This window comes from Haliotis rufescens, unplaced genomic scaffold (assembly GCF_023055435.1).
Source record: "Haliotis rufescens isolate VD_foot unplaced genomic scaffold, xgHalRufe1.0.p SCAF_6, whole genome shotgun sequence".
Classification (NCBI taxonomy): domain Eukaryota; kingdom Metazoa; phylum Mollusca; class Gastropoda; order Lepetellida; family Haliotidae; genus Haliotis; species Haliotis rufescens.
The window spans coordinates 9,355,848-9,377,926 of NW_025964334.1; the positions used below are offsets into that span (position 1 = coordinate 9,355,848).

At 41.0% G+C, this 22,079-nt stretch overlaps 1 protein-coding gene across 1 annotated transcript; it reads left to right on the plus strand.

The window, feature by feature from the left end:
* Positions 1 to 30: 30 nt before the first annotated feature.
* LOC124151668 (2-hydroxyacyl-CoA lyase 2-like) lies at positions 31 to 20,745 on the plus strand. The gene is made up of 16 exons (XM_046524253.2): positions 31 to 181; positions 2,202 to 2,255; positions 3,316 to 3,420; positions 5,295 to 5,373; positions 8,320 to 8,411; positions 9,370 to 9,508; positions 10,531 to 10,642; positions 11,623 to 11,723; positions 12,866 to 12,975; positions 13,163 to 13,286; positions 14,026 to 14,120; positions 14,518 to 14,672; positions 15,598 to 15,735; positions 18,154 to 18,328; positions 19,041 to 19,139; positions 19,969 to 20,745. The coding sequence occupies exons 1-16, from the start codon at positions 41 to 43 to the stop codon at positions 20,152 to 20,154; spliced, it is 1,905 nt and encodes a 634-aa protein (XP_046380209.2). The 5' UTR covers positions 31 to 40; the 3' UTR covers positions 20,155 to 20,745.
* The last annotated feature ends 1,334 nt before the right edge of the window (positions 20,746 to 22,079 follow it).

The window sequence follows — 22,079 nt, forward strand, 5'->3', positions numbered from 1 at the left end:
TTAACCTTTGTACAGCAATGTCAAGGCCATTTCATTCAACATGGCGTCATGGGATCGCTACTTTGGAGACTTGCAGAAGAATTTTACAAATTTTGCAGTTCCCGTTAGCTTGTCAGCTGCTACAATCGGCGTTGTCTTCTTGCTGAAACGTTTTGGCATTTTCTATCAATGGTTCCATAAGGTGTGCCTCTTAGCCATCCATGATATCACGGAATTGTTTATAGAATTGAGAATATTTAGATTGTGAACTTTGTACCTTAGTGCTGTCCGTGTCCATCAGACATGTTGTCTATGTCATGTCTCTTTGAATATTGCAATGTTTTCTTACATCTTACATGATTTTTCAAAAGTTAGCTGCTTTGGTCAGATATTGATATGAAACTGAACATTGAGATAAAAACTGTTGTGGTTAAACTAGTTTGATCTATTGACCTGTTAAAACTTATTTGGCACTTGTCAAAACTTGCAGAACCAAATTATTATTTGACAAAAACAGCCACATATTTTGGATCTTTATAATTCAGTATTGTTTTCTTATGGCCTTTATTAGCTCAGCTGCTGGCTGTGGCTCTAGCTTCACAGACCTCTCATGCCTCTTCAAACTTTAGGGTTAGCTAGTTGTGTTAAGGTTTGAGTCATTTTCCCAAGGCAAGGAAGTTAACGTTCAGTAAAAGTCCTTTTTCCAACCTTGCCGAACTTGACTGGAATTTCGTGGCTCAATCGTAGCGCTACCAGTGGTTATTACAAGTTACATACCTTCTATGTCCCGTCTATTGACAATCAGATTCCACATATATCATATTACTCATGATGACTTTCATTTGCTTCATTCGCCCAGTCAAGATGTTCTGATCGATAAGCAAGATCTATATTGAAATAAAACAGGTTTTACCTTGCAAAGTGCATCAAATGACTTGAGCACCTTGATTAAAAACATGAAAAGGTTTGAAAAATATCTGTCAACTCCAATTTGAGGGTGGACATGTGTTGCAAATCCTGCAATCAACCAAAATCTGTGCAGCATTTGATGAGCCAGATGTCAAATTCGTTACATGATTTTGAGTGGACTATTTGTGGACTCATTAGTCCAGTCAAAATATAACTCTGAAATTCTAGCTTAGTATGGCAAGGATGGAAACTGGACATTTTATCATCAGTTAACTCCCTTGCCTCGGGAAGATGGGTAGGGTCTATCCTCAGCCCTTGGACCACATTTCAGATCAAATATCCCTTTACAATCCATAGGGTTAGGCCCCCAAATGATAGGAAATTTTCAGTACTAAAAAAATTATGATGGGGAAAGAGTCATCACTTTAATTGTTTTCATTATTATTTTGTGTTGAAATAATTGTAAAACCATGTGTGCATACTATGTAAATCCATGTATCAGATGTATGCAAAATGTGCACACCAGATGGTTTTGTTTATAACTCCATAAACACAAGAAGATATTGAAGTCACTTCTTATAGATATATATGTCAACAATAATATCTTCACAGACTGCTTGGTTAGCCAATCAAATGACATGGATTCACTTGCAATTTATTTATGATTAAATCAACCTATTCCACATGTTTATATCTCATAGCAGTTTTCAAAATCAAGAGGTTTGCTGCTATAGTATTTGAATATGGGGACCCACCTTGACTTTCATGCTAACATTCTATCCCAGAATAGTGTTTATATACATGTAGGACGTTTCAGAGACAATGAATGGACACAGAGGCCTGAAAATAAGGAAACCAAAGATATATGCTACTCAAAAGAAGTTGAAGAACACCCTATTCTTTCATATTACTATAGGGGCGGTCGGGTAGCCTAGTGGTTAAAGCATTCGATCGTCACGCCGCAGACCCGGGTTCGATTCCCTACATGGGTACAATGTGTGAAGCCCATTTCTGGTGTCCCCCATCGTGATATTGCTGGAATATTGCTAAAAGCGGCGTAAAACCAAACTCACTCACTCACTCACTCATATTACTATAGTTAATCTGTCATAGCATACATATATACTGTAGCATATATTGTCTTGTTCCCAATTTTCAAGCCTCTATACTGTAATGACCTGACAGATTAATGATAGTAATGTGAAAGAATCAGGTGGTCTTTAATTTCTTTTGATTAGTGTGTATCATATTCATGTGATATTGTTTTGAACTGTTGTTTATTTGTCTCACTTATGATCATGATGATGTTATAGGTTGATGCACAAACCAAGAGAAATGGAGGAGACATAGTAGCAGATGTTCTGAAGGTAAATATATGATCATGATGATGTTACCATGGTTACACTTGCAATCTCTACACCATCATGACCATGTTGCCATGGTTACACTTACAATCACTACACCATCATGACCATGTTGCCATGGTTACACTTACAATCACTACACTACTCTACACTTACAATCTCTACACCATCATGACCACATTGCCATGGTTACACTTACAAACACTACACTACGTTACGCTTACAAACACTAAAACCCATCTGCACAATCTGGTGTATAGATCCCCATGATGATTCCAGGTAAGAATATAGGTCCCCAGCAACCTATGCTTGTCATAAGAGGAGACTTTGGATTCAGTTTATTCACAGACCCCTCGCTTGTCATGCCGAATACCTGGGTTCGATTCCTGACATGGGTACAATGTGTGAAGCCCATTTCTGGTGTCCCACGCCGTGATATTGCTGGAATATTGCTAAAAGCGGCGTAAAACCATACTCACTCACTCACTCACAGACCCCTGTTGCTGATTGTTTCATTATACAAATATGAAAAAAACAAATCCAGTGGACATGGTGGATAGAGTGTCTGCCCGGAGAGCAGAAGGTCAGTGGTCCGATTCCTGACCAAGTCATGTACGTCATACCAAAAGACGTTAAAAGTTGGCACTTATTGATACCTGACTTGGCACTCAGCAGTGAGGGGAGAAAACAAGAACACAATGTAGGCATATGTACAGTTTAGTCCTGCTTAGGTAACTCATGAAATGTGAATGCTGCTTTTGTCAAACTTGTTATTTATGGTTGAATATTCTTGTAGTACTGTTCTATCATATTAGGGGCGGTCCGGTAGCCTAGTGGTTAAAGCGTTCGCTCGTCACGCCGAAGACCCGGGTTCGATTCCCGACATGGGTACAATGTGTGAAGCCCATTTCTGGTGTCCCCCGCCGTGATATTGCTGGAATATTGCTAAAAGCGGCGTAAAACCATACTCAGTCAGTCAGTCTATCATATTAATCTAATATTGCAGATATTCCAGAAAATACAGAACTTGGTGACTCTATCTCTGTTTATTTGTTTATTCCAGGAACATGGAGTGAAGTATGTGTTTACCCTGGTCGGCGGCCATATTTCCCCCATACTGGTGGCCTGTGAGAGGCTGGGAATACGGGTCGTTGATACAAGACATGAGGTATAATATAAACATATTAACAATCATTTATTATTTGCCCGTGAAGAGATCAATAAACATAACTAGTACTACACATTGTGTTATACTAAAACTCGTGTTAATGTACTACGGGAACACGTTTCATAAACAAATATTGAAAGCTCTCAACATTCCATGGCTTATTCAACAACATTGCGTGTGGAGATGATAGATGACTGAGAGGAGCTTATTCACACTCGATGACCCCAGCAACCCTGTTGCTAGGCTGACATCACCTGGCATTGTATTTCCAGTGGATCTTGCAACAAAATTCCACAATTTACGTCATAGAGTATTGTGGCGTGATTGTAAACTCTGTGGTGCAGGCCCTCGTTCCACAAGGCGATCGTACTGTAGCGCAACAACAGTCATAAGAGTAGGTTGAAGTATGTGAGTTACGATAACCTTAGCGCTTCGATAACTTTGTGGAACAGACGCCTGAATTCTAAAGGTGGGCCGTTGTATGGTATTAAATTAATATGTGTCAACTTTTGACATGTTTGAAGTATTATTCTGTTAAACTCAATTGGATTATGCTGTGGATCGTTTAGGTGTCAGCCTATTCACCTATTCACACACGGCAGTGAAATTCTGAAAAGACTTATAAATGTCAAGTAATAAATAAAATACTAAACTCGCCCCCCTGTAATACAAATTTTATGAAACTTATACCAGAACTATTCACTGTTTCATAAAATCGGTTTTACATGGGAGCCCGTTTAGTATTCTATATATATACACAATAAAGTAGCAGAGCGTTAAACATTTTTACTTTTGTATTTAGTGAGCATAGTACATGTCAATATATGTTAGCGGCAGTGATAGCAGTGAACAGGTTTTTTCGTGTAAGTGGTTATATCAGAAACAAGTAGTATTGGTCTTGGGCGTGAGTAGTATCCATGGTAACAATGGCAATTGTAAATTAGGTAAATTATTGAAAAGTTGACGGTACATTGCAATATATTCTCAAAAATAATAACAGTAAGATAAAGGAAGTAGGTGAATAAATAAAACAAGAAGATGGTAATATCAAATAAAAAAATAAATAAATATTTGTATAAACGATCAAATTAGATAACTAGAGTAGACTGAATGAAGATAAATTATTAGATCAATAAATTATAATAAATGGGTCGCTTCATATAAGGAAAAGATATGATTCTTGAAGATAAGGCTGAACAGGTACTAGTCGGAATAGGCGTTAATAGTTACCATATTCGACGTAATAAGCATCCACTCTAATAAGCGCCCACGGCGATATTTGCTAATATATGAGCTAGTGAACAATCCCAATTAGCACCCCTTCCGATTGATCAATGTACACAAGACCTATTTATTCGTGTATAATATGCACTCATGTGTAATATGCACCCTCAATTATGGGCAATTAAATGCTGGAAAAATATATCTGTCGTATATAAACATTTCAGGCTGTCAGCATAAACCACGAAATTTATCTTTCAACTCTGTTTTTTCTCTCACCAAAATGATATTCTAATAAGAGCCCCCTATTTCTATTAGTTAGACTGAACATGCCCTGTAGGAAATCCCAGGTCACTCTTCTCATGCTTTAACCGGATAAAATGGGGGCTGGTTACCCCATGGGTAGAATGTGTCCCCACCACCCCAATGCTAGCTGTAAGAGGCATCTAATTTGCGAAACTTTTAGGATTCCAGGTTAGAATTGGTCTTCAAGTTGATTGATTTGAGTGATCTAAAATCAGTGACTTGTTTGACTAGTTTTCATAAATTGCATTTTGTGTTTGTGATACGAAGTGAAAAGGAAATTACATAAGCCTTATCAGCTCCTATTCTCATTAGAGGAAATATTGTACTGTTGTTGTTTTATCGGGCAGGTGACGGCGGTGTTTGCGGCTGACGCTGTTGCCCGTTTATCAGGGACAGTGGGAGTGGCTGCGGTAACAGCAGGACCAGGTACTTCACAGTAGTCACACAGATCAGTTTTAGCCCATAAATGTGTATGCTTTAATAGTAGCCATATTGACAACAGCTTACGACTCAATGAAGTCAGACCTGTCCTAGTCCATGCATGAACCCTGCCAGTTTCACAAAGAGTTCGTATGTACACCGTTCGTACGTTGTAATGGTAGCGGTCACTTGTCTGAGTAATCTCTTGTTTCCCTCACTGTTTGTACGTTGTCATCATAGCGCTCACTGGTCTGAGTAATCGCTGGTTTCCCTCACCGTTTGTACGTTGTAATTGTAACACTAGCTGGTCTGAGTAATCGCTGGTTTCCCTCACCAATTGTATGTTGTAATCGTAACACTAGCTGGTCTGAGTAATCTCTTGTTTTCCTCACCGTTTGTACATTGTAATCGTAGCACTCGCTGGTCTGAGTAATCGCTGGTTTCCCTCACCGTTTGTACGTTGTAATTGTAGCGCTCACTGGTCTGAGTAATCGCTGGTTTCCCTCACCAATTGTATGTTGTAATCGTAGCGCTCACTGGTCTGAGTAATCGCTGGTTTCCCTCACCGTTTGTACGTTGTAATCGTAGCGCTCACTGGTCTGAGTAATCGCTGGTTTCCCTCACCAATTGTATGTTGTAATCGTAGCACTCGCTGGTCTGAGTAATCTCTTGTTTCCCTCACCGTTTGTACATTGTAATCGTAGCACTCGCTGGTCTGAGTAATCGCTGGTTTCCCTCACCGTTTGTACGTTGTAATTGTAGCGCTCACTGGTCTGAGTAATCGCTGGTTTCCCTCACCAATTGTATGTTGTAATCGTAGCGCTCACTGGTCTGAGTAATCGCTGGTTTCCCTCACCGTTTGTACGTTGTAATCGTAGCGCTCACTGGTCTGAGTAATCGCTGGTTTCCCTCACCAATTGTATGTTGTAATCGTAGCACTCGCTGGTCTGAGTAATCTCTTGTTTCCCTCACCGTTTGTACATTGTAATCGTAGCACTCGCTGGTCTGAGTAATCGCTGGTTTCCCTCACCGTTTGTACGTTGTAATTGTAGCGCTCACTGGTCTGAGTAATCGCTGGTTTCTCTCACCAATTGTATGTTGTAATCGTAACACTAGCTGGTCTGAGTAATCTCTTGTTTCCCTCACCGTTTGTACGTTGTCATCATAGCACTCGCTGGTCTGAGTAATCGCTGGTTTCCCTCACCGTTTGTACGTTGTAATTGTAGCGCTCACTGGTCTGAGTAATCGCTGGTTTCCCTCACCTTTTGTACGTTGTCATCATAGCACTCGCTGGTCTGAGTAATCGCTGGTTTCCCTCACCGTTTGTACGTTGTAATTGTAGCGCTCACTGGTCTGAGTAATCGCTGGTTTCCCTCACCAATTGTATGTTGTAATCGTAGCGCTCACTGGTCTGAGTAATCGCTGGTTTCCCTCACCGTTTGTACGTTGTAATCGTAGCGCTCACTGGTCTGAGTAATCGCTGGTTTCCCTCACCAATTGTATGTTGTAATCGTAGCACTCGCTGGTCTGAGTAATCTCTTGTTTCCCTCACCGTTTGTACATTGTAATCGTAGCACTCGCTGGTCTGAGTAATCGCTGGTTTCCCTCACCGTTTGTACGTTGTAATTGTAGCGCTCACTGGTCTGAGTAATCGCTGGTTTCTCTCACCAATTGTATGTTGTAATCGTAACACTAGCTGGTCTGAGTAATCTCTTGTTTCCCTCACCGTTTGTACGTTGTCATCATAGCACTCGCTGGTCTGAGTAATCGCTGGTTTCCCTCACCGTTTGTACGTTGTAATTGTAGCGCTCACTGGTCTGAGTAATCGCTGGTTTCCCTCACCGTTTGTACGTTGTCATCATAGCGCTCACTGGTCTGAGTAATCGCTGGTTTCCCTCACCGTTTGTACGTTGTCATCATAGCGCTCACTGGTCTGAGTAATCGCTGGTTTCCCTCACCGTTTGTACGTTGTAATCGTAGCGCTCACTGGTCTGAGTAATCGCTGGTTTCCCTCACTGTTTGTACGTTGTAATCGTAGCGCTCACTGGTCCGAGTAATCGCTGGTTTCCCTCACCGTTTGTACGTTGTAATCGTAACACTAGCTGGTCTGAGTAATCGCTGGTTTCCCTCACCGTTTGTACGTTGTAATCGTAACACTCGCTGGTCTGAGTAATCGCCGGTTTCCCTCACCGTTTGTTCGTTGTAATCGTAGCGGTCACTGGTCTGAGTAATCGCCGGTTTCCCTCACTGTTTGTACGTTGTAATCGTAGCGCTAGCTGGTCTGAGTAATCTCTTGTTTCCCTCACTGTTTGTACGTTGTAATTGTAGCACTCGCTGGTCTGAGTAATCTCTTGTTTCCCTCACTGTTTGTACGTTGTAATTGTAGCACTCGCTGGTCTGAGTAATCGCTGGTTTCCCTCACCGTTTGTACGTTGTAATCGTAGCGCTAGCTGGTCTGAGTAATCGCTGGTTTCCCTCACCGTTTGTTCGTTGTAATTGTAGCACTCGCTGGTCTGAGTAATCGCTGGTTTCCCTCACCGTTTGTACGTTGTAATCGTAGCGCTAGCTGGTCGGAGTAATCGCCGGTTTCCCTCACCGTTTGTACATTGTAATCGTAGCACTCGCTGGTCTGAGTAATCGCCGGTTTCCCTCACCGTTTGTACATTGTAATCGTAGCACTCGCTGGTCTGAGTAATCGCCGGTTTCCCTCACTGTTTGTACGTTGTAATCGTAGCGCTCACTGGTCTGAGTAATTGCTGGTTTCCCCAATAGCATCTGCACTGCCAAGCAACTGTATGTATTCACTCATGACGGAGGAACGTAGTGTATATAAGAGTAATAACGATGCAGTAAACCGAACACACTTTCGGGAAGTAAATACATAAACTGATCTACACTATTTGCATCAAGAGCCATGAAGACATGATGATGATCGGGTGGATTGTTTTCCAGGCCTCACCAATACTGTGACTGCCGTCAAGAATGCCCAGATGGCGGAGTCGCCACTTCTCCTCATAGGTGGCGCTGCTGCCACACTGTTAAAGGTACATACAGCACTTCTACATCTCCTTTTGGCTGCACGTCATGTACATACTAATCTCTTCCTCATACATGTCAGCTCCAAATATGTATACTTTCAATAAGGTTTCCAGATCAAAATAGAAAACGGTACTGGTTCTGGAAAACCAGATCTGGAAAACATGCCAGTGTTTGTTGTTCACATAAAATATGTACTGTAAATCTTGGAATTAATGTGTCTCCAAATTAATACGACTGCTGACCCTTAGCCAAAAATGCGACTCAAAATCAATGCAAACTCCCCCACCAATACATATCCTTACCTTAATCCAATCAAACAGCAAATAGCACCACTTATTAGCACTGAGTAAAACACTTCCTTACTAACAATAAACAGTGTTTTCCTAAAAACAACACACAGTATATATGTTTATTCTGTTGACTGGCATTAAGGAAGTTCAAAGGCAATAAAATAATTGAACCAACAACAGTTCACTGATTGGAGTGGTCAATGATGCCAAGTTTGACACAAGTGGGTAGAATACAGGGCTCTACCCCTATGCCCCTAGACTAACATCTAGTCTCTGAAGTGAACATACCATACAGAAAAAAAACCAGTTGTTCAATTATCTTAATAAAAATATAATAAAAGGGAGCCCAGAGACTCTTTTCATTTGATACTGCAGTAATCTAGACTTGCATGGGCTGTATTTGATATATTTGTATCAGGGTCTGTAAGACAGACTACCTATGCCCCAAATGATCCCATTGATGCTCCATTGGATTCATGTCGGTGCTGCTGTTTCCTGTGTAACATGTGTAATGGACACGAGCAAATGTGGACTCACATGTAAATTATTGGTTATTGGTCAGAGTTCCAATATGGCGAAACGGTATACATGTGTCAATTTTATGAATTTGTACTCTTCCATTTTCCATGTTTTAGCATGTTTTGTCTCATTGTAGGTATGTTGACAATTTCAGGGTCGTGGAGCTCTTCAAGATATAGACCAGATGTCTCTATTTAAACCTTTGTGTAAATATTGTGCGACAATAACGAAGATCCGAGAGATCGTTCCCACTGTGCGGAAAGCACTTCAGGTGGCCCAGTCTGGAACTCCAGGTAGGAGTTGTCTCCCTTTTAGTGTCAGGATCCAATGGTCATGAGTTTGAATCCCACCTTCAACTAAATCAATGTTCTTCCAATAAATATGCAGCACCATTGTGTGGCTTCACCAAAATAGTAACGACTTATAACTTGATTCATGCTCATTGGGCTTTCCTTTCACATATGGCTTGCTTCCCTGGTGTGGTGCATAGAGCGTTTCCCCATGAAGGGGAATATTGGTGGTTTGAACACCTGGTTGCATCATACCAAAAGTTACCCTGCCTGAGGCTTGGGATTATTTTCTAACTAAGTTAGCAGTAGATTGGGGAGAAAATTTGTGTACAGCTGATTGCTATTTCTGTCTTATTTTAATAGACAAAAACACACAGTAATCTCTGCAAACTAAACAATGCCTAGCAAAACAGGAAATTCAAGTAAAATGGTACAATGTAGTTTCTTACTGCGCACAAGATATGAAATAGCCCTTGTCTACAAAACTTGTACCCCAAAAATGGTTGAGGCACATTATACTGAAGTGCACACTATGCACTATGTTTATATACTTTATTTTGTGATGTTATGAACATGTTTAAGAGGAATGTTGATGACAAACTGTTGACAAAGAAGTATTATGAGAAAAAGTAGTGCACAGCCTGGAATATCTTAAATGTTGCAAGAAATCATGAGCATCTGGATTATAACTGGTCTTCAGCAACCCATGCTTGTCGTAAGAGGCGACTAATGGGATCTGGTGGTTAGGCTTGCTGACTTAAGTTAGGTTGATGCATATCATCATATTCCAATTGCATGGATTGATGCTCATGATGTCAATCACTGGATTGTCTGGTCCAGACTCGATTGTTTACAGACTGCCGTCATATAGCTGGAATATTGCTGAGTACAGTGTTAAATAACATACAGAACAAAACAAAACAAAATGTAGGAAGGGGTTGCAAATTATGTAATAAACACGTACCGAATCTGTTATAAATTTAACATATTTGATGACACAAAGTTCTTGTCACAATGTCCTCCAGGGCCAGTGTTTATCGAGTTCCCCATTGACACACTGTATCCCTACGCCATGGTGAAGAAAGAGATCGGAATGAAGGACAAGGCTGGTGGACTTGTACAGAAAGTGATTAACTGGTGAGGTTCCATTTCTAGTTCATGGGGATTCCAAATTCCAAGTTCCAAGTAACCTAGGCGTGTTGTCTTACTTCAACTGGGTTAGGATAGGTCATCAGCACCCCATGCTTGGTATAAGAGGCGACTAACGGGATCGGGTGGTCAGGCTCAGTGACTTCATCATGTCCTAATTGCGTGGATAAATGCTTATGCTGTCAATCACTGGACTGTCTGGTTCAAACTTGATTATCTATTGACTGCCATCACATAGCTGGAGTATAGCTGTGTGCTGTGTTAAACAATAAACAAAATAAAAAAACTTGACAGTGTGAGATATTGCCCATCAAATCAAGGGGCACAGGTGGCCCAGTCATCTAATGAGCTGCAATTTGCTGTGCAGAGTTGCATCCCTTGGGCATGCCAGAAACTTTTGATTGTGGGTTCGAATCCCAGGTTGCCCCAATTATGTTTCTTAGTTGTCAGAGCCATACCCGTGTCCTTGGGTCTGAAACCTGCATCACTTCGGGCTTTCCTCCCACATTAAGCTGACACCCTATGTTATAACTTGAATTCTGTTCAAAGCGGTGATTAAACACAACTCACTCACTTATCAATCACTGGTTTGTCTGGTCCAAGAGTGTGGGTTTTTTTAAAGGCCAATGTGAAATATAGCTGGAATATTGCTAAATATGGCATTAAACAATGTTAAGAACAACAATCATTTCATTTTCTTGTTATTGACTGCCAAATTGATATTATAATGGACAATATAAGTACAATGACTCTTAAATTGTATTTTGTTAAATATATATCTTTTTATTCCTTGCCTACTATGTGATGTACAAATGACATATTTGAAAGGTTTTTATAATATTTTAATATATTTTGAAGTACTTTTTGAATACAAGTGTAGCATTGTTTGAAATGTAAATGTCACCAGTGATAATGTGGTGGCACAACAATGGAGTTTATTTTGTAAAATTGATTTTCCATCATTTTAGGTATTTACAAAATCATCTTAATGACCTGTTTGCTGGAGCATTTGAAGAAAGGGAGATGACTCCCTTGAAGGTGGAGAGGCCCATGGCAACTAGATCCCAGAGTAGGTTGTGTTCCTTTAATACATGGCTGCCAGGTACTCCTGTATTGAAGTTTAAGGGTCCTGATGAGAGATATGAAGGTCGTGCCAAAACACACAGTAACATGTCAAACTTTAGATTCTTAGATATGACTTAATCAGTAATAATATCTATCTTATAAGAAACTGCATCTTTTCAAACTACTGACAATAATATTAAATAAAGTTTCTTCACTTCAGGATCCATACCACAGATAAAATTTGTACTTTGCGTTCTGTCCATATCAGATATTCAGAAAAGAATTTATACAAAGTGAAAAGTCCAAAAGATTTCCATCACCAGGACCCATTTAATAATGTTTAGAACAAATTAAATAGGACCACACATTCCCATTCATTTCACAATACCCATTAATAATCACTCGCTCGCTCGCTCACTCACTCACTCACTCACTCACTCACTCACTCACTCACTCACTCACTCGCTTGCCCGCCCACCAACTCACTCAGTCACCCACCAACTCACTCACTCACTCACTCACTCACTCACTCACTCACTCACCCACTAACTCACCCACCCACCCACCCACTCACTCACTCACTCACTCACTCACTCACTCACTCATTCACTCATTGCTGACTCCAGCATTAAACAACATTCACACACTCTTCCACCCAAGTATACCTCATCATGTTATGTGTTTTCAATGTGTTTGTCTCCAGTACAAAAGAGTATAGAGATGTTGTCCAGAGCCAAGAAGCCCGTGATTCTGCTGGGAAGTCACTCACTCACTCACTCACTCTCTCTCTCACTCTCTCTCTCTCTCACTCACTCACTCACCCACCCACCAACTCACTCACCCACCCACCAACTCACCCACCCACCCACCCACCCACTCACTCACTCACTCACCCACCAACTCACCCACCCACCCACCCACCCACTCACTCACTCACTCACCCACCCACCCACCCACTCACTCACTCACTCACTCACTCACTCACCCACCCACCCACCCACCCACCCACTCACTCACTCACTCACTCACTCACTCACTCACTCACTCATTCACTCATTGCTGACTCCAGCATTAAACAACGTTCACACACTCTTCCACCCAAGTATACCTCATCATGTTATGTGTTTTCAATGTGTTTGTCTCCAGTACAAAAGAGTATAGAGATGTTGTCCAGAGCCAAGAAGCCCGTGATTCTGCTGGGAAGTCAGTCCACCCTGCCTCCCACCCCAGTGGAGGACCTGAGGAAGGCCATCGAGGTGAGATCCTGCAGCTGATGATTGGCTGGAAGTGTTCCTCATCACACATCAGTCAAATTATCTGAAAGAGGATTTTGACATTTGGACCCCTCCCTTTTAGAAATTCTGGATCCACCCTTGATGTGGATGATATTTGTATAGAACATGTGGTTTAAGATATGTGTACATGTATCTGGCATTTTTCCAGAGTTTGGGGATCCCCTGTTTCCTGGGTGGGATGTCCCGAGGGCTGCTGGGAAAGTCGAGTGAGATCCAGGTCCGTCAGCGCAGGAGGGATGCTCTCCGAGAGGCTGACGTGGTCGTCCTGGCAGGTAGGCACAAACTGTGGGTGTATCATCTTCCCAAGGCAAGGGCATTAACTGGCTGTAAAAGTCCAGTTTCCACCCTTGCTGAACTAGGCTGAAATTTCTGGGCTTGATCCTTTGGCCAGCAGTGGCTGTTTTGAGTTATGTCCCTTCTATGTCCCTCCTTTGACCAATAAGATTCCACATCTCATATCACTTGCATTTGCTTTTTCACAAAATGGCGGCGCCCAGTCAAGACGATCAGATCGATTATAGAGATCCATATTGTAATAAAACGGGTTTTACTTCGAGAAGTGCATCAAATCACGTGAGCACCTTGATTTAAAGCATTGAGAGATTTGGAAAATATCTGTTGGCGTTGAGTTGGTGGTACACATGCTTTACAAATCCTACAATCGACCGAAATGTGCATAGCAGTTGACAAACCGAATGTCAATTTTTTAACGCAATTTTATTGGACTATACATAGACTCTTTAGTCCAGCCAAAATATCACTCCATTATTGCAGCCTAGTTCAGCAAGGCTGGAAACTTAACTTTAACAGTCAGTTATGTCCCTTGCCTGGGGAAGATGGTGGTATGTAACATAGGAAGAATGACATTGATTGAGGAGACGCACCTGAGAGTCCCCAGCAACTGGTTATGCTCGGACAGATTCCTTTATTAAGTTGCTTTATAGGATCCTGTGGCCCTTGTAAACTGGGAGAGGTATTATTCAAGACTAACAATGATTTTCAACTTTGCAGGTGCTATCTGTGATTTTCGCCTTGGCTATGGACGTGTTCTTAGCCGCCGTTCAAAGATCATTGCTGTGAATAGAGACAAGGATCAACTCTACAAGGTGAGCCTGGATTTCATTTTTAGATTGCTGTTACATTTATTGGTCTCAGGGCCAATGCTCTTAAATTCTCTTTATTAATATGCAGGTTTTGCTGTGTAAATGTCTTACCCTCAGATACTACAAGACTTTCAAAGCTGAACTTTGACATGTATGTTTCATCTTTAGATGACACCATAGCTTTTTCACAACTGCAGGATTTAGTGTTAGTCCTCAGTACATTTATGCAGAAAATGTTTGAATATCAGAGCTTTTGAGTGGCTGTCCTTGTTGACATTTTACACTGTTGCCTTCATAGCCAGATGAGATGTAGTGGTCTTCATTATCAGTTTTATTATCGTCACTTCTAAAACTTGAAAACATCCAGCAATTAAGCTTGATGTCTGCTTGTGTTGTGTAGAACTCGGACATGTTCTGGAAGCCGACGCTGGCAGTCCAGGGGGATGTTGGCTCGTTCATGGTGGACGTTGCCCGGGGGATGAAAGGGTACAAGTGTGATCCTGACTGGGTGAAAACCTTGAGAGACCGGGATGAAGAGAAGGAGGTAGCCAACAAGTAAGTACGGAGACATGTATCTAGTTTGTTTGAAATTCAGTATTCAAGAGCAAGAAGAAACTCTTTTCCCAAGCGTCTCGTTACCCCTCCCTCTATTGAGAATTTTATAAGACTTATGTCAGCTGAAAACGAACAAATTATAAAAGGCTTAGGTAAATTTCCCTCCCAAGTCATGAACATCGAAAGGAAACACAGTGTGGAACGGTAAATCATTATTAAATCTACTCAGCATGCAAATATATATACAGTATATTTCCATTGTATTATTGGCCGGTGGCCTGAAGTACCGAATAAATTTGTCTGTCTGTCTGTCTGTTTGAAATTCTGCAAAATGTTTCTGAGAATTACTCGTGACGATTCAACCTAGTTAAACTTGCATTATGTTAATCTTAATTCTGATCAAATAATAACTTCCGATACAATTTCGTCCGACCATTGCATTAAAATTTTGGTGCTTTTTAACTGAATCACCGGTAGATGCGGGAGGAAACATGTATAAAATTGTATTGTATTTTGTTTTTGCCAAGATGGCGAACGTTTCCGAGCGAAAACGTATATAACGAACAACGAATATAAAGAACTGATTTCTTCGGTCCCTTGTAGTTCGTTATGTCCATGTTCTACTGTAGTAGGTTTATTTGATAAATGATAAAAGATTTGGAAATTCTTTAGATCATGTGTCATGCATTAATTCAGGAGCATGACTGGTGTATTAAGTGTTAACTGACGTGGTGCACAGTGGAATGTTACAACCATGTCAGTTTTCAGAGTACGTGAGTCAGATGTTCTTGTACATGAACTATTTAACTGAATGAACTGTGCCACAGAGATCACTTGTCATCAAGCTTGTGACTTCTGTGCTGGTTAAACGCTTCAAACCACCTGTTTCTAAGTGAGCTCATTGGTTTCACTGTCTGGATTCCAGGCAGAAGGCGGAGGAGATCCCAGACAACCACTTGAACCCCCTGAAGGTGTTGATGACGGTGGAAGAGGTCCTCTCTGACGACGCCATCTTGGTAGCGGACGGCGGAGACTTTGTGGCCACGGCAGCATACATCCTCAGGTAGGTGGCTCCACTGTAGCACTGAGCAGAATTCATCCGCGTGTATTTCTCATGCTGATGTGTCCGTTATGTGAAGAGAAGTTTTGTTGTGACAGTATATGTCCCAGTTGTCCTTGGGTAAGATGGATCCCAATGCTTCTTGATTCTCGTGCTTTAGTGGGACTTGAGACCGCCTCCGTGGTCTTGTGGTAGAGCGTCCGCCCAGAGAGTGGAAGGTCCAGGGTTCGATCCCCGGCCGCGTCATACAAAAAGATATTAAAAGATTGTGCTTGTTGTTACCCTGTCTGGCGCTTGGCATTAAGGGGCTAAAACAAGGACTGGTTGGCTCGGAGTCAGTATACTGTGTCTGAGTTGGGTATTCATGTTAAACTGCGGCATGGTATCTCAGTGAGCTAGCACTATAAATCAGCATCAGTCCGGACTAGTACAAGCAGCCATACACACACCTACACGTGCATGCACATCGCTATATAAGTGCAATAATCTTTACGCGACGTTAAACCCAATTACACCTCACCTTTAGCGGGACTTGAAGTGAGGATTGTAAGGTTACATGTGGCTTGTGCATGTCGTACTTAGATAGAATGGATCATTGGTTGTAGTATTCTGTCACTGATATGTCTTGTCCAGACTCGAGTGCTCACAAGATTGCTATTCTGCAGACTGCAACTTTGAAGGAAATTCACTCACTTACATCAAGAGGGGAAATGAAGATAAGGGCCACATTCCACAAAGCAGTCTTAGTGCTAAGACAGTCTATACATCCATACTTTAACTTAGACTTACAATAGTTGTAATACTAAGATCACTTTGTGGAACGGCACCACAAAATTACTGCGATACTTTAGTTTGACATCCTAATCCTAGTACATGTATAACCAACAGGGCTGGCTAAAAAGATTGATAATCGGAATTATCGTCAATGGGGAGAAATATTAACGATTATCAGTATGAAACTGTTGTCATCGATAATTACTCACACAAACTATTGTGATGAAATATAGTTCAGATTTACCAAAACTTTCTTCTCATTGTCAATTATGTCAATTGTCAAAGACAGAAAGTAACTGTTTTTGTTGTATCCCAAATATTCACAAAGTAATCCATGCATAAATGTAACTGCTCACCAGTTGCAGGAAATACATGTACCGTATTCGACGTAATAAGCGCCCAGGGTGCCCTCAAAATTAGAAATGGGGGTGCTCTTATTAGAATAAAATTTTGGTCAAAGATCATAAATTTCGTGGTTTATGCTGACAGCCTGAAATGATACAAAAGAAAAGTCTGTGTGTGTTATACATGATAGATATATTTTGCCAGAAAATAATTGCCCATAGTTAAGGGTGCATATAACACACTAGTGCGTATTATACACGAATAAATAAGTCTTGTGTACATTGATCAATCGGAAGGAATTGGGATTGTTCACTTGCCAATATATTAGCAAATTATTAGTGCTTATTAGAGTGGGGAGCTTATTACGTCGAATACGGTATGTTGATTTCAGGACTTTCTTGCATATTTGGTTAAAGTTCCCTCTCTGATCTATATCGATAGCCAGCCCTAGTAACCAACTCTGAGTTGTGACCTGGCTGTCCTGGTGTGTCATCATACCCCAACAGCATGTGACAATCCTTGTAGCCGCATCATCCTTGTCCACACTTTGCTGATCATTTAGTAATTCCCACTTCCCCTTCATCAACACTTCACAGGTTTTGTATCTGCTACAGCTACGTTCCTCCATCACCCATGACTACATACATGTACGACCACCTTGTTTTGTAGTAGTCACATGTGTCTTTTTTAGTCTGCTATTGAAATAAGGCCATTTATGACCAACAAAGTCAAATGAGCTCAACTCTGTGCATAAACTTTGTGTGAAACGTACCCTTTGCAAGGTCATGGCTTAAGTTGCAAGAGAAATATGTGTTTGTGGGATGTATTCTGAGTGCTGATTGATCTGAGCAAATATTTGCTTCTCTCTCGCTGGAATCCGACCATGACTTGATTCAATGGTTGCAAATAGCGACCACATGACATAGAGGCTGTGTGTATTCACGGGGGATGTTCCATCTTGACACTGTTTCATCATGACATCATTGATTGTGAGAATATGCGGAAAATACCCACCTATGCATAAAATTGACTTGTCCAACAACGCCATAGTCGGATTCAAATGGGGAGTCATCATTATTAAAATACGGGTAAATATTTTTAAAGCGTGCACATTTCATCATCATCCTTAAAGAGGGTGTACATAATGTTCATACCTCATATGAGAAATAAACGACTCGTGGTTGTTGTTAATTGCCCGTCATGGTTTATTCTCCAATGGTGTTTTATTGTATGATAAACAATGACCACAAGTCATTTATTTCTTAAATAAAAACACTTTGTGAGCATTCACTCCCCTTTCAGACCTCGTGGCCCGCTCCACTGGCTTGACCCAGGAGCATTTGGGACTCTGGGCGTGGGAGGAGGGTTTGCCCTGGGAGCCAAGCTGTGTCGTCCCGAGAGTGATGTGTGGGTTATTTATGGAGATGGGACTGTGGGATACAGTGTGGCTGAGGTCGATACATTTACAAGACATAAGGTAAATACTAGTTACCTGCTACCTGTCCATACCCTTTGAAAAGTGTACAAACCCACTCTCAGCAGATCCTGCACACGTCAGGGGCACTAATCCACCCAACAGAATTCTGAGTCTTGCGCAAATGCAGTTCTGTACACACGTGTGTCGGGTGCCCGCATGTGCTGAAGAGTTGATGGATTAATGAGAACAGAATATTTTTCCCAACTACACGGTTGGTACAAAAAAGAGTAATGCGTTACTGGTCTCAGTGCGTTGGGGTGAGATGTTTTCTCTGTTCTCTGGGAACAGAACAGGATGTTTCCACTACTATTCTGAAGAGAGAGAGAGATAAGCAATTAGTATAAGTCAGAATAAATTTGTTCTGAAATTGAAGGAAGAAGGAGTGACCATCTCCTGGAACAGTCTTCAGAAGTGTTACAAACAGTGATGACTGCCAAATTCTTTTCTCATTGTTGTAATGTAATTATCAGACTTGTAAGGCCACTAAACATCAACTAGCTACAAATTCTAAGGACAAGTGAATTAAGGTTACACTTACTAGTTTTTGAAAATTCGAATTCGAATGGCTGGTCACCATGTATTGCTTTGTCATATGACAAGCACTGCTTTTCACATTACATTATAGTCTATACTCTTGGAATTGAACTAAATGAGCATGTCCATGTTGTTTAATGATGGTGTTTTGTGTGATACAGTAGCATTTCTGTCTCAGGTCCCGGTGTTGGCCCTGGTGGGGAATGACGCTGGCTGGACCCAGATCGCCAGGGAACAAGTGCCTATGTTCGGGAGCAGTGTGGCCTGTCAGTTGGCGGTAAGAAACATTGTCTGTATGATGGGATTCGAAACCATGCCCTGCTACATACTCCCCAGAGTGAGTGAGTTGGGTTTAACGCTGCTTTTAACAGTATTCCAGTTGTATCATGGTGTGTCAGCTTAATGTAGGTGGAAAGCCCAAAGTGATGCAGGTCTCATACGTTTACCACTTCGGTGAAACCCACATGCACAGGTATGGTGCTGAGAAATCTAGAAACATTATTGGGGCGAACCAGGATTCGAACCTACAATAATAGATTTCTGGCGTACCCAAGGGATGCAACTCTGCACTGCAAATCGCGGCGCCTTAGACAACTGGGCCACCCGTGCCTCCTACCCCCCTACCCCCCTACCCCCAGAGGGAACAGAGATTTCTTTTGCTCAGATTGTTGAGCAGTCCCTTGTCCCTTGTTGGATGCCAATGTAGCGGCCATAATATTTCTGAGTCCTATGATGGGATACCAACCATGGACCTTCTGGTACGTCAGATGCCATGTCCATATGACCAAAGAGGTTAACCCCGTCAAGATGTCATCTGTGAGCATGTCAAAAATCATTATGTAAGAAATAGTATTTTGCTCTGTCTATAAAAAAAAGATCCCCCCAAAATACAAATTTTCCTAGTTTGCCTGTGTTTATCATGTTTATCCATGTCCACAGGCAATATCTGCTTCAGTTGTCTTTTCATAGGTCGATATATTAGGGCAACTAGTCCAGTCCACTCATTGTTGGACTGGTGGTTTATGTGGAAGAAATGGGACCAAAAAAGTAGTCTTAGTTTAGACTAGCAGTTGAATGAGGGGTCAGGACCTTATTTCCTGTTTCAGTATTCCGACTATGATGTGGTTGCCGAGGGTTACGGGGGGAAGGGCTATCGTCTGGACCGAACAAACGAGGACAACATCAAGGAAGTGTTGGAGAGAGCTCTCAAAGACTACAGGGCTGGCAACACCGTGCTCATCAACGCCCTCATCGGGAAGACCAACTTCCGCGAGGGCAGCATATCTGTATAATGCTCAGTATTCATACAGCCGGGAACAAAATGTCATTTGGGTGATACTCTTGTTAATAATTGGTTTACAAACCCTAAAATTTGTGGAAACAAGAAAAATCTGTAAACCCTATTTTGTTACTTTTCCAAATGCAAACTTGATGTAAAATAGTTCAAAGCAAAAATAGGTTCAATGTGCTTAAAAGTGCAAGACTGACGAGATTGACTTGCGAACATGTTCGTATAACTTTATGTAGGTCAGAAAAGAATCTGTTTCTTTTCTATTTTCCTTCTCTGACCATCCAGGGGTCCTCTTGCACAAAGCGATCTTAGCACTACAGTGATCATAAGTCCCATACTTTAACACTGACTTATGATAATCATAGTTCTGAGATCGCTTTGTGAAACGAGTCCCAGGATTTTAACAGAATTTGTAAACAAAGAAATGAAAAACAATTTAGCCAGTAGGAACAAGTGTCAATAGAGTTAGAAAATATTTTCAATTTCACTAGTTTTTGTTGTTTAATGCCACACTCAGCAATATACCAGTTATAAAACGGTGGTCTGTAAATAATAAAGTTTGGACCAGACAATCCAGTGATTGACATGATGAGCAGCGATCCACACAATGGGGATACGATGACATGCGTCAACCTAGTCAGCGAGGCTTACCACCTGATCCCGGTAGGCGCCTCTTACAACAAGCATAGCCGCCTTTCATTTTGTGAAATATGATTGGCTAAAGAGTAGTCTTCTACCTTATGGTCAGAGTGGTAGGTATCTCAGTGGGCTGGCATTAGTCCAGACTAGTACAGACAGACACACACACACACACACACACACAGACACATACATATTACTATAAGAGTGCTGTAATCTTGAACCCCTTTCTACCTCACCTGTACTCTGATCATGGGTTCCAATTCTATTGTGAACCAATTTTGAACATTGGTTTGTCAACAGCATACCCGTTACCATGGATTTTGCAAGTGTCAAAAATGTATATATCCACAATCCGTGACACTATGTCTTTCTGCCTCGCACATTAGGCTGGTGTGATAGGCCACAAAATTCAAGAGCCGCGGTCATTACATAGTAGTTGAACACAACCAAGATCAGTCATTAGTTCTTTTCAAGATATGTATCAAGGGAATATCTTTTGTGATGGCTATTCCTGTGTCTTATTCTAATATATGGAGTAGTACTTTCTGGAAATCATCAGCATAGAGATCCTGTAGTTTGTTTTCATTGAATTGAATTTTTTTCTTATGAGTGCTTATTGTTTGTCAGTATGGCTGTGACACGTCAGTTAACAGTTTTATTGTATATTTATTTTTTAATATTTTTGTATTAAACGAGAAATTGTGTACATAAAAATATATATACTACCCAAAATAAGTTAAAGAACACTCGATTTTATTTCAAGAAATCATGGCTGGTGTGTATTGCAACACACAGCCTTCCAATTGTGGGTGTTCTTTAACTTGTTTTGTGTAGTATAGTTTCAAAACAAATCATTTGATACCAGCATGTGAAGAAAGAGCTATTTAACATTCCTATGCAATGTCTGAAACATGTTTTCCTTTATATACGCAATTAGCTACACACTTCCACTGTCAATAAAGTATTAAAAGATTATATTTTGTGTCCATTGTTTAGCAAACTGATGACAAGCTATTCTTCAAGATTCAACCATAACTTTGGCCAAGAAGGCAAAGGAATGATGTATGGCTTAATATGTTTTGTCAGCTATACTACTCAAAAGAAGTTAAAGAACACCCAATTTTTTCATGACTATGATTGATCTGCCATGACATTATCATGATTATGGATTAAGTACAAGAACTACAGTCATATGAAAAAAAGTGGGTGTTCTTCAGTTAGATTTGGGAAGAAAATAAGTCTATCCCTATATTATTGTGAATACCAGGCTGAACAAAACTGTCA